General features: G+C 34.8%; 1 protein-coding gene across 2 annotated transcripts in view; it reads left to right on the top strand.

The window, feature by feature from the left end:
* Positions 1 to 13335, top strand: part of SNTG1 (syntrophin gamma 1) — a 623364-nt gene that overhangs the window by 509162 nt on the left and 100867 nt on the right. For both annotated transcript variants that reach the window (XM_082719661.1, XM_082719662.1), the window contains 2 exons: positions 4480 to 4596; positions 5706 to 5777. In XM_082719661.1, the coding sequence (XP_082575787.1) occupies positions 4480 to 4596; positions 5706 to 5777 (189 nt within the window). The remainder of the gene's footprint in view (positions 1 to 4479; positions 4597 to 5705; positions 5778 to 13335) is intronic.

The raw sequence follows: 13335 nt of genomic DNA, 5'->3' as shown, positions 1-13335 counted from the left end.
CCACAGTGAGATATTACCTTAACACCTGTTAGAATGGCTATCAACAAAAAGATAAGAGATAAAAAGAGTGGAGATGTGGAGAAAAGGCAAAAATTTTCCACTTTTAGTGGGAATGTTAACTTGTGCTGCCAACTGTGGAAAACAGTATGGAGCTTCCCAAAAAAAATTAGTAATAGGTCTACCATATGATCTAGCAATCCCTCTCTTGACTATATACCCAAAGGAAAGGGAAACTGGGCCTCAAAGATATATTTTCTCTTCCATTTTCATTGTAGTATTATTGACAATAGCCAAGATATGGAAACAGATATACATCAACAAATCAATGGATAAAGGAATTATCTGTTAATTGAAATAAGCCAGACAGGGAAAAGGGAAGTGAGATATCTTTCATATTAATCCCTGAGAAAGGAGGAAATCCTGTTGTTTGTGACAACAGGGATGTATCTTGAAGGCATCATGTCAATTGAAATAAACCAAACAGAGAAAGACAAATATTCCATAACGTTACTGATATGTGGAATAGAAAAAAAAAAAATTAAACTCAGAAGTAGAGAGTAGAAAAGTGGTTGCCAGGGGCTGGAGAAAATGAGAGGTTCGTATAAAGGTATAAACTTTCACCTATAAGATGAGTAAAGTCTGAGGATATGGTATAATAACATAACTGAAATTTGCTAAGAGTAGAACTTAAATGTTTTTATCTATATAAATAAAATACATACATATGTATGTATGGTTGATGGATGTGTTAGCTAGATATAATCCTTTCATAATATATGTGTTTACCAAATCATCAAAATGTACAACTTTAAATATCTTATAATTTCATTTGTCCATTTATACTTCAATAAAGCTGAAAAATAGTTAAGCTTCTGAAATATTTATCTTAAAATTATACATTTTGGAAGTCCTCTTGTCATTTCATATGCAAGAGAAACCATTTCCTTTTAATTATCCTTATTTCTAAAATATACCACTTGAAATACTCATGTCTATATGGTCCATTTGGTTTTTAATACTTTTTTAAGATTAAATGATAGTTTTTTAAAAAGAATTATCATTTGCTGTGACATGCGTGGGAAGAATTTACTAAAAATGGCTCGATCTCCTCAAACATATAATTATTTCACAAGAGTCCTGATAATGATGAATACCAAAGTGTGTCTTTTGACATCTCTGCACAATTGAGAAGAACCTCTTTTCCTTGTTTTAGACCAAAAGAAGATAAGAGCCATTGTTGGCCTGGAGAACAAACATGAATAAATATCCCAAACAGATCTGATAATCCCATTTTTATTAGTTATATCATCAATGCATCCCCAAAGCTACACACTCAGTTCAAAATAATAAAATTGTATTCAATGATATTACTTGAAAAATATAGTATTTTGTTCTTAATATTTCAGCTTCCAGGAAATTATAGAAGAGGAGGCAATGAACTGAAATTTCACAATGTTAAAGAAACTTAAATATTTCCTCCTTATAATTATGTATACCACTCAATTCTTTTTTCTCTTGCCAATACAAGGGAGTCTTAAACATAAGCTACAAGTTTTATCAAATTGAGTTAAAATGAAAGATTCTGGCCTAATTGTGAAGTGATACAATGACTAAATCATTTGTAATAACTAAAATTTCATCTCTTTCCAGTGGCCCAAGAATGACTGCAATTTAACCATATTTGTCAAAATACTTTTATTCCCATAAAACTAACAAAGCTCTATTATATGAGATTGTTATTAAAATATTATTAAAAACACACATTGCATGCTATTATAAACAGGTTTTACAAAACATAATGCATGTAAAGAAAATTCATAAAACACAGATGTGCTTCTTGATTATTCAAAAGCCACACCCCTACACAGCTATAATCCAGGTCAAGAAAAGTAGTTTGCTAGTAACTTACACTTTTTCCCCATGCTGCTTCTCCCCAATCACAACTGGTCTGCTGTCTTCTAAAGTAACCATTATTCTGACAATAGTGGTAGTAATTGTCTTGCTTTATGACAACAGTTTTTTTCCCAACCAGATATGCATTCCAAAACAAGTTTATTTGAATCAAATTATATATGTTTGTGTGTATTTATTATTCCATATCTACTTCTTTCAATTAGCATTATGTTCTGTGAGATTCATTTATGTTTTTCCACTTAACTATAATTTACTAATTTTCCTTGCTGTATACTACTGCTTTATTATGCCACAATTTACTGCTATTTTTAATCTATAAAATATTTTTAGGGTACTCATTTTAATACCTTGAACTATCTGGTACATAGTTGGAACTAGGGAAGAATAATGCTATATGAGTAGTCTTTTTTTTTTTTCAGGATTTTGTTTATTATTTGACATAGAGAGAGCGAGTACCAGCAGAGGGAAGGACAGAGGGAGAAGCAGACTCCACTGAGCAGGGAGCCCAGCATGAGGCTTGATCCTAGGACCCTGGGATCAACACCTGAGCCAAACGTAGATGCTTAATTGACTGAGCCACCCAGGCACCCTGCTACATGAATATTCTTATACATGTGCTTCAGTGCATATGTATACACATTTGTGTTGAGTTGATATTGGAAGTGAAGAATCAAACTCTTACCAGTTTTATATGAGCTTTTGCATTGCTACATGTCCTCATGAAAGTTTGTCACTTCCTGTCTTTTAAATTGTAACCAGTTTGGGAGATATACACACGAAATGCATAATGTTTTAAAATTGCTGGGGGGAGGGGGTTTGGGAGAAGGGGGTGGGATTATGGACATTGGGGAGGGTATGTGCTTTGGTGAGTGCTGTGAAGTGTGTAAACCTGGTAATTCACAGACCTGTACCCCTGGGGATAAAAATATATGTTTATAAAAAATAAAAAGTTAAAAAAAAATAAATAAAATTGCATTTCTTGTGGTTTATGGTTTTAGGGCCCACATTTAAGTTTTAAATTCATTTTGAGTTGAGTTGAGTTAATTCGTTTCTGTATATGGTGAGATAAGGATCCAATTTCATTTATCTGAATGTGATTATCCAGTTTTCCCAATCCATTTATTCAAGTGAATATCCATTCCTCATTGCTCATTCTTGCATCTTTGTCAAAGATCAGTTAACCTTGAATGCACAGATTTATTTCTGGGCTCTCACTTCTGTTTCATTCTACATATCTCCTTTAAGGCCCATATCTTATGTTTTGGTTAGTATTGCTTTGTAATATTTTTTGAAATCAGAAAGTACAATGCTTCTTGCTTTGTTCTTCTTGCTCAATATTGCTTTGGCTGCTCAGGGTCTTTTGTGGTACCATATGAATTTTAAGATAATTTTTCTATTTCTATAAGGCATGCCATTGGGATTTTGATAGGAATGGTATTGCATCCCTAGGTCAATTTGGATATTATTATTTTTAAAAATAATTCTTCTAACCCGGGAACATGGGAAGTCTATTTATCTGTGTTTTATTTCTCTCTGCAAGTGAACTGGTTGTTTTGAATTAGCCACTAGCCTAGACTTGACTAAACTTTGTCCAGGAGGTAGTTCAGCTCTGGTTGATCCCACATACCTTGGGTATGCTTTTCTCATAGTAATGGCAGAAGCACAAGATACTAAGCCCAGCTCTACTTGTGTCATGTGCATTAATACCCCATTAGTCATAACAGATCTCCAAACAACAATAAGAACAAAAGTCTAAGAACAAAAGTCTAAGAGCAACCACAAAATCAAAGTAGGTTACTTGAGGTAGGAAATAAATCCTCCCAGATATTTCTATCACATAGAGTTATAGTAAGATATAAATGACATATGAATATATTGTCAGGAATATAAAACTCATCGAATTAATGCTTGTGTATATATTTGAGCTTCGCGACAATGAAATGATTGAAAGGAGTGTCTTATCTCAGATGATTTCATTTTGGAAATTGACCCACCAATATTTAAGGTCTAGAGACAAAAGTGCTACTGTCATTGCCATTTAATATATGAATAATATTTGAATAAACTATATTCATATTAGATTTGTGATTAAAACAAGAAAAGTTATCATCTCATCCTGTCAGTTAGAGGGGAGGTGTAGTATGCCACAACAGTGGTAGTGACACAAGGTACTTGTCTTTAACTCATCTCCTTTACCCACTTAAATATTTTATCCTGGGAGCACATCCTCATAGTAAAATGCCACTAATTGGGAAACTGATAGGATAAGTCAATAAATTTTATTACAAAGAAACATTTTTATAGTAGAATTGGTGGAGAGTGGGAAATATAATTTATGCCAAATTGGATCACAAGACAAGCAAACACTTGATAAATGCTGATGGAAACAAACTCTTAGGAGTGGTTTACATTCACTTATTAGAAAGTATATCTGTCTAATGTATTTTTTCATCTATTACTTTGATAATTTTATGAGAGAATTAAAATATTCAAGGTATGAAAAGTACATATCTGTAATGAGACTTTTCTTTTACTTACTGTTAATCATGTTCAATTTTCTTGTAGATAGTCTACATGGGCTGGTGTGAAGCACGGGAGCAAGACCCTTTGCAAGACCGTGTGTACTCACCAACATTTCTAGCCCTGAGGGGATCATGTCTTTACAAGTTTTTGGCACCTCCAGTAAGTGTCTTCATCCAGTGTTTTTTTATCCATATTATCATTACAGAATGACATCAAGTTAATAATAGTAAATACCATATTACCGACATATTTTAAAAATAAAATACAGAAAAAAATGGAAAACAGTCCAAATGTTCTGAAAATATCTTCCTAAAAATATATGTTCTAGCATTAAATACTTACTTTATAACCCTGAAAGGCATTTTTGTCCAGGAATTTATGACATTCAAAACATGTTTGTCTATGTGATACAGGTCTATCTAAATTAAAAAAAAATAGCATTTTGATATCCTATTTTCTAGTCATTGGTCTTTGTATTAAATATGTATGGGTACCTATGGACCTAAGGTCTTTCTTCTGGAGACATGTACCTTACACAATAGTAGATTCTCCATAAATATTTATTGAATATAAATATCAAATGCCAGACCACTCACTTACTAGTTTGAAATTACATAGGGTTTTGGAAATATCAAGTCTGACCTGTTGCTATTTTGTAGGCCTATGTCTACACAAAGTTCAAAGGACCCAGAAGGCTGGAAAAAAGCCATTAATATTTATATATTTTACTATATTCCTACTATGAAAAATTTCTTATGACTAGACAAATACATGTTTTAAACATAAAAAAGTGAAATGACATCACTGTGGTGTTTGGTGTCTTCACAATGTTACAAGACCTTCACAACCTGAAATAACTTCCCGATATAAATGTGTCTTTTTAAAAAATTAAAGCCAGCATTGACAACTAGTATTCTACTTTGTATGTAACTGGTGGCAAAATTACTATGTGTGTGGAATATAAAAACTTAGTATTTATATGTAGATAATATACACATTATTTAAAATATGTAAGTACATTGGGCAAATGAAGATTGTTACATAGAACATAAAACACTTGCTGACAAAGGAAGAGAAATGGTGATAAACTTAGAAGAGAGGAAACCAAAATACCACACATGGACCTCTATATAAATAGCTCCACAACTGATATATATAGTACATATGGGAAAGTTTATTTGCGTACCATAATATATAAGTAAAATAAAGAGGGAAATCAGGGTTACCTTTCTAAAACAAATGACATAAAAGTTTCTCATCTTTTCAAGGTGACAACATGGGACTGGACCCGAGCAGAGAAAACATTTTCCGTTTATGAGATTATGTGCAAGATTCTCAAGGTATGAACAATAAATAGGTAGTGAAAATTTTCATGGCTTTTCCTTACCAATGGTTCTGTGCTCATAAGTAGTTCATGAAAATGATGCAAGGACATAAAAGATAAAGATAAAAGAAAAAATATATATAACAAATAGAATGCAGAGAAGTATATAAGTACCCTCATATCAGTTTAAGTAATTACTAAGAAGATTCTGTAGTCTCTCTGTCTAGCTAGAGGAACAGAAAGCTTAGTTCATTGAAGGAGAAATTCAACTGAAAATAGTATTAATTTAAACTTCAATTATCACCATATTTGTTTTGTTTTGTTTGTTTTTCTTTTTTTTAAGTAAAACAGGAAAAAAGTCTTAGGGAAGACTTGAATTGGAAAATGCAGAAAATATGAAGGCATGTGCAAAGAAAGATTTTTTTTTTTTTTAAATCTCAGAGTAGGTTACCCCCTTTTTTTTAAGTGTCAGAGTTAGGTACTTCTGAGTACACCAAAGAATATATAATTGTCATAAATCAATTAAAGTTCCAGCAATACACGAAATAATTGGAATGGGAAGTCATCGAGAATTCTGTAAAATTCTAAATGGTTTCTGTAGCCATTTTTAAGATGCAAACTGGGAATAATTTACAAAACCTAAATAATAATCTGCATTCAGTTTTTACTCTGAGGTCTATAGGCTTGGAAGATGATAATTAAATCCTTGATAAGGTTGACCTTGTTTGTGTAGCCAAGAAGAACTAAATTCCCTGCATTTTATGTTGATTATTTTCTTCTAGTTAAAGATTCAGTAGAAAATGCTGCATTTTATGTTGATTATTTTCTTCTAGTTAAAGATTCAGTAGAAAATGCTGGAATATTTACAACGTAAATGAAATGTATCAAAAGTATCTGAAGACTGAGAAACAAAAAAATATTATTACCTCAGAAATGTTCATAATTTTTCTTCCCTACAAAATAATCCTTGATTAAAGCTAACATTCATAGTAGCACAAGAGCTAAATAAAAATAAAGGTCATCGTTTGCTGATTACTCTGTATGGTTCTGGTTCTATTTTGGGGTAGCTGGAGGAAGAACAACTCTGACATACTTGAGTTGATTTTTAGTAAAGAAGGCCCCGGCCACTCCTAAAAGATGTAGGAGTGTCTGAAGAAAAGGAGAGCAGGCCCAACTCCAGTTTTTTAAATAAATACCAAAACAGCTAATGGAATTATAATTTAATCTAATTGAATGAGATTCTAATTTAAATTTTTAGCCAAAGAACCGGTGGAATTCAGAAGAAAGAATTAGAGAGAGGGAAGAAGAAAGGAAGTGGGGGAGGGGGAGAGGGAGGAGAGAGGGAAAGAAAGGGAGAAAGAAAAGATCAAGGAAAAAAAACCCCAAACTCAGTACTCTAACAAGTCAGTTTTGTCAATTCCTAGTCCTACACTACTGTAACCTTTTCATAGTAGAATCCAGGATGCATTTCTATATTCTTATTTAGATTTAAATTATTTCCTAATCATTTTCCAAGTAGCTAGATGGTCTTTACAAGCCTCTCTTAAATTAAAAAAAAAAAAAAAAAAAAAAAAAAAAAAAAAAAAAAGGCAGCTTGAGCATTTAAAAATAATTCAGTTTATGGTATTACTTGAAATAAGGACAGTTTTAAAGGAGAGAATAAGAATTATGTGTGGCTCCATGTAACCACTCACTACTTCATTTCTCTTTATTTTTTTTACAATGTTAGGATTATATGATTTGTAATCTTTTCTTTTATAAAAATGTGGAGTTTTTTTATGTCAATATACTTAAAAAAAAACCAAACAACAAAACCTTGACCTTTTGGTAGATGTAATGTATCCCATCCTTTGGCCATATTTATTTACACATTTAGGTGCTTTCTCATTTGTTCCATCAGACATCACAACAATGACTAATTTATATAATAGTTAGTGGTTGAATATTTGACATACACCAGGGAATCTGCTAAGTGCTTATTATATGGCTGGGGGAACAAAAAGCAGAAAAACTCCCTTCTTTCACTGAGCTTACATATCAGTAGGGTGGCAGACATAACATTAAGTTAACATGAAGCCACATACACAAAAAGTCAATAGCAAAGAATTGATGTTTCCCTACAGACTTTTATGTAACTTTCTAGTTATTTCTTTTAATCTAAATTCTGAGTTTAGCAAATCCTGGGTGGAAAATATTTCAACATATTCAAGATGTTAGGTTTAGGTATCTAAATTCCTTCCTAGAAAAGTCATACCAATTTATACCGCCATTTCAAATATCTACAAGTGCCCGTGCATTTGCTCTCTGCCCAAATTAAAATCAAAGAGCACTTCTCATTTATCTTTTTTCTATATAATTTCCTATTAGCTCATTAGTTGCTTTGGGAAAATTTGTTACGTAAGTTAGTGAGGCCTGGAGATAAATATTTTTAGATGCTCAATAGAACATAACTTTACTCTTACTTGTGGTATGTAAATAAGAAAGCTCTCCTACCATTAATCAATACAACACTAATTTTCTGTGCTTCATGAATTTACATTTGGCACACAAAATTGTCTGCTGAGGATTCTTTTTCCCAAATGGAAATGTGATATATCTCAAGAATAGAGGAGTGAACATAAGACTCAGTGTTAAATGGATACTTTTCCTGCATTCAGATCAGTGCCTGGAGGATGATTGGTTTAGGGCATCCAGACTCAGAGATTTGGGTCTGGGAAGCAATTCTGAAGGGAGTCTTCTGTAACCCAGCCATCTACTGCCATGAGGGAACAGTCCTGTGCAGATGTATGGATTGTAGACTTCAGTCTCCAGAAAGGTATCTCTTGGATAAGGCAAATTTAAAGGCAAGTTTAATGATCTGGACAACAGAACATCTGCCCTGGTACCATTAATAGAGAAATCTCTCTCCCTCTCTTCTGATAGGAAGCTATAACAGTACTTAGAAAAATGAAATAATAATAGTTACCCCTTATATATAGCTAACACATAAGTGCCAGGTATTGTTCTCAGTTTCTTGAAATAATAATTTACTTAAACTTTACAACACCACTATGAAGCAATTATTTTTCCCATTTCACTTAAATGGAAATGAAGGCAAAGAGAGTTTAAGTAAATAGCTCAAGGTCACAATAGCTAGTAAATGCCAGAAGGAAGGATCTGAATCTTGCAGTCTGTCTTAGACATCTGTGCTCTTAAATATACTATATTACCTCTTTCTCTTTCAGGAAAAGCATTGATAAATTAGAAAGAAATGAAAATGAGAAAGCCAGCCAGGTGATGAGAGAACAAAATTTTCAGAACAAGACTCTTGACAAAAAATGACAACTCTGTTACTAAATACATTACCCTTTGCAAATATAGTAGGCACTTTGACCTTCAATTTCTTCTGTTCAGTGGAGCTAACAAAGCATGGGGTGCTGTAATGGTTGGCAATTCATTAATCGATATGTGAATGTATTTTTATGAATTAATTCATACTACAAATATTCATGAAGTACTCTCTATGTCCCAAGCACCTAACTAGGTATCAGGGATCCCTTGCATCTGGAGAGGAGAGCTGAGCTCCCCAAAAGCCTAGATGACCAAGGAATTTAGAAGGGCCATTTTGGAGGAGGCCTTAAATAAACTTGAAAGATAAATGATTATTAAAGGGTTCAGATAATGTCTTTTAGTTAGGGTTGGAGTTTGGTGAGTGGGAGAAGTGGGCATTGTGCATATAGGAAGTAATGGGTAAACTTTTCCAGGTGTACAAAGAAAGATGTGTCATTTAAACAACTAAGAAACATTCCGTATGTCTGTAATTTGGGTATGGAAGCTAATGCTGCTGCTTGCGTGGGGAGGGGAAGCTGTTAAAAAAAGGAATATGAAACTTATCTGAAGAACAAAGGAGCCCCCTAAGAATTTCAAGCCTGAGAAGTGACTGAGTTTGCCATCTTCAAAATAGTCTTCTAACTGTACCATGAGACAGGATGGGAGGGATGGGGTGGACGGATGCTCCCAAGCTGCCACCAAGATTCTGGGATAGAGACGACCCATTCCAACAAGACATGGGCAGTGGGCTGGAAGGGTGCAGGGTCAGAAGAGGGGCAGAGGAGAAGCCTGCACGCAGGCCTGCACTGGTAATTACCCTCATGACAGCCACAGGCCTGTAAGGCCTGTCCTCTCTTAACTGCTCTGGTTTATCTGACTCTTGGGGCAAAATGAGTGCCTGAGTTCTCACTCTGAGACCACAGTGTAGCTGAATGCAGCTGGAAAAAACTCACCATGTGTTGAGTTCTGAGCTTGCACCTCAAGAAAGCCTTTAATTCTGTCTCACAGAATTCTGTCCTCTTGTCTAATCTGCCAAAACCTACGTTAAACCTTCTCCCTTTCCTCCAAAGTTAATAAATATTTCTCCTTCTTAACCTTAATTGATAGTCCTCTTTCCTACTTATAGAGGCTGTCAGCTTTGTAAATCCACCGGCAGCCCAGTTCTAGAGATGGCTGTCCTCACTCATGTCTAAGGCCAGGCCAGCTCCTCCAGTATAAGAGGTCTTACCAGGAAACTGGCATTTCTGCTCTGATAACCTCCAGTGCACATGTCCTGCCCAGACCCCATTGTACCTGACTGCTGGTGCCTTATGGAAATCTCAGATGTTATATGTCTCAAATTTAGGAAGGGCAGTTAATTGGTGAGGAACTTGAAATACCATGGAGATTAGAGAAAAAAGGAAAAACAGAAACTCGAATTCTGTTTTATTTTCTGAAACTAGGAGAAGAAGGAATGACCAACAGATACTTTATATAAAGTGGAAAAACCAGTACTCTAGATAATTGACTGATAGCCTACTGATTCTTAGCACTGGGTACACTGACATTAGAGTACCTCATGTGCTGATCAAGAGGAATATGTTCAGATGTCCTGGGACCTCTCGTTTATTCAATTTGGGGGCCTCATTACAAAAAAAAAAAAAAAAAAGTAAAACTAGGAATAAAATTGGGCATGAAAGTGAATATTTAGAATGAGGAAAAAAATCACAACACAGAATAATTTTTAAAAGAAACACCAGAAACATTAGAAAATTTGTAAAAATGCATTATAGTTTTTACCAGCTATCCAATGCAATTCTTTAGTACTTTTTCCTCTATGACTTTGGAGTGCTGCATATTCTTTGATTGTTTCTTCAAACAAAAAGAACTTTAAAATACTAGCTTCCACAGGAAAGAGAAGTTACTCCCTGTGTTTTGTCTGTACCTAACTGGGCACCTGTGCTACCTCCCAGCTGGAAAATACCCAAAGTGCCATCCTTAAATACAATTCCTCATGTAACCTGAATCTCATTCTACAACTGGATTTAGTAATTCAATTTCAGTGATCAGATGCCTATCAGCATGATGTGAAAGCCAAGGCACAGTAATTATCCTGTCAGCCAATCAGACAGGAGGAAACACAGGAAGTGTGAATGCAGTATCTGACCTAGTTCAATGTAGTTGAATTGTATGAACCTCCTAATATCACGTGGCTAGCAAACCTTGCAAAGGAGGAGGTCTATTTGGTTTGTAGATAGTTAAAGCTTACCCCTTTCAGAGCCAGCATTAGACTGAGGAGGAACAAGCCTTTTTGAAAGGCCATCTCTCTTTTTTTTTTAATTTTTAGAATACTGCATTCCATACTAACATTATATGTTTTAAGTTTAAATTTTTGATAAAATATACATAGTGTTTAGTATAATCACAGTGATACTCTTACAAAATCATTTTCAGGAAAATGAATAGAATATTCATTTCAGCCAATATTATGGCTGACTGTGCTGCACAAGGAGAGATTTTCTATGTGTGTTGGTGGGAGATGGAGAAAGAGAGAAAGTGATTCAACCAAGTAGATATGGGGATGAGGAATGGGAGCCTGATTTCTCACTGTCAGACATAAGAGTTGCGAGTGTGGCAGGCCAGCCTGAAATAAACCCCGTGGGGCTGGATTAGAATTAGAAATATTGCTATATGTAGGAAAGGGGGGTTGGATTATGGACATTGGGGAGGGTATGTGATATGGAGAGTGTTGTGAAATGTGTAAGCCTGATGATTCATAGACCTGTACCCCTGGGGTCAGTAATACATTCTATGTTAACAAAAATAATTAAAAAAAAAAAAGAAAGAAAGAAATACTGCTATACAATTGGGGTGTGTGTGTGTGTGTGTGTGTGTGTGTGTGTGTGCGTGTACACAGACCTTATCCTGCTTCCTGAGAGTACCTGGTTCAGAGTCCCCAACAGCAAGAGCACATCCAGCAACCAGTTTTCACTTTCTTAATACCACCCTCCACTACGAGGAGCCAGAACCCTACAGAAAAATTGTTGCTGGGTTGACTGCAGCCTAGAAAGTAAAAGATAAGTTCAAATCATTTTATTGTCCCAGAAAATTAGAAAGTGCTTAAAGAATGATGGAGATATGTCAAAAGACACAGAGCTGCTTTAAGGGTACCTGCTGACAAATCTGGGACAAACTGATATTCAAAATAGGAAACCATGAATCTATCTTCACAAAAATAAGTAAATAAGTAGAAACTTCAATAAGAAACAGAACACTTAATAGTTTCAAAGTACCTCCCTACACAGTACTTACTACAATTTCAAAAGAGAAAAGAGTAACTTCACGGGGACTTCACAGTCTTCACAAGTTGATCAAAATTAACGTTTTATTAATGGAACAAATAAAAAGCATTATGCCTGATGGTATGATAGTAGAATATAACAGTTAGTAGAAGAATATCAGGTCTTGGGGCGCCTGGGTGGCTCAGTGGGTTAAAGCCTCTGCCTTCAGCTCAGATCATGATCCTAGGGTCCTGGGATCAAGCCCCGCATCGGGCTCTCTGCTTGGTGGGGAGCCTGCCTCCTCCTCTCCCTCTGCCTGCCTCTCTGCTTACTTGTGATCTCTATCTGTTAAATGAATAAATAAAATTAAAAACAACAACAGCAATAAGAACAACAAACTATCCATAGAAACAGCAACTTATTTAAAAAAAAAAAAAGATTATCAGGTCTCTTTCATTCCTCCTAGAACTGTATAATAAACCTAATCTAACCATGAGAAACATCTGGTCTAATTTAATGTAATAATGACAAAACCCAGCATAATTTAATTTAATCTAGTGTGATGTGATCTAATCTATTCTAATCATAAGGAAATGTCAGAAAAACCCATTGGAGGCACAGTCCACAAAACAACTGGCCTGCAGTCTTCGGTAGTTCGGTAGTGTCAAAACTTCAATAGTGGTCAAACTATTAGGGGCATGTGGGTGGCTGAATCAATTAAGCATCTGACTTTTGATTTTGTTTCAGGCCATGATCTCAGGGACCTGAGATTGAGCCCCGAATGGGGCTCTGTGCTGGGCCTGGAGCCTGCTTAAGATTCTCTCTCCCTTTCTCTCTGCCCCCTCCTGCTCACTCTCTCTCTGTCAAAAATAAATAAATAAATAAATAAATAAACAAAAACAACAACAACAACAAAAAAACAAAGTATTAGTGTCAAAGTTATTAGAGTCAGGGTAAGGCCAGGTACTCTTCCCATTTAAGGCAATTTAAGAGCCATGACAACTC

This window comes from Mustela nivalis (assembly GCF_964662115.1).
Source record: "Mustela nivalis genome assembly, chromosome: 2".
Taxonomy (NCBI): domain Eukaryota; kingdom Metazoa; phylum Chordata; class Mammalia; order Carnivora; family Mustelidae; genus Mustela; species Mustela nivalis.
Note: the sequence above shows the minus strand (reverse complement) of the source record. Positions and strands in the feature narration are given on the sequence as shown.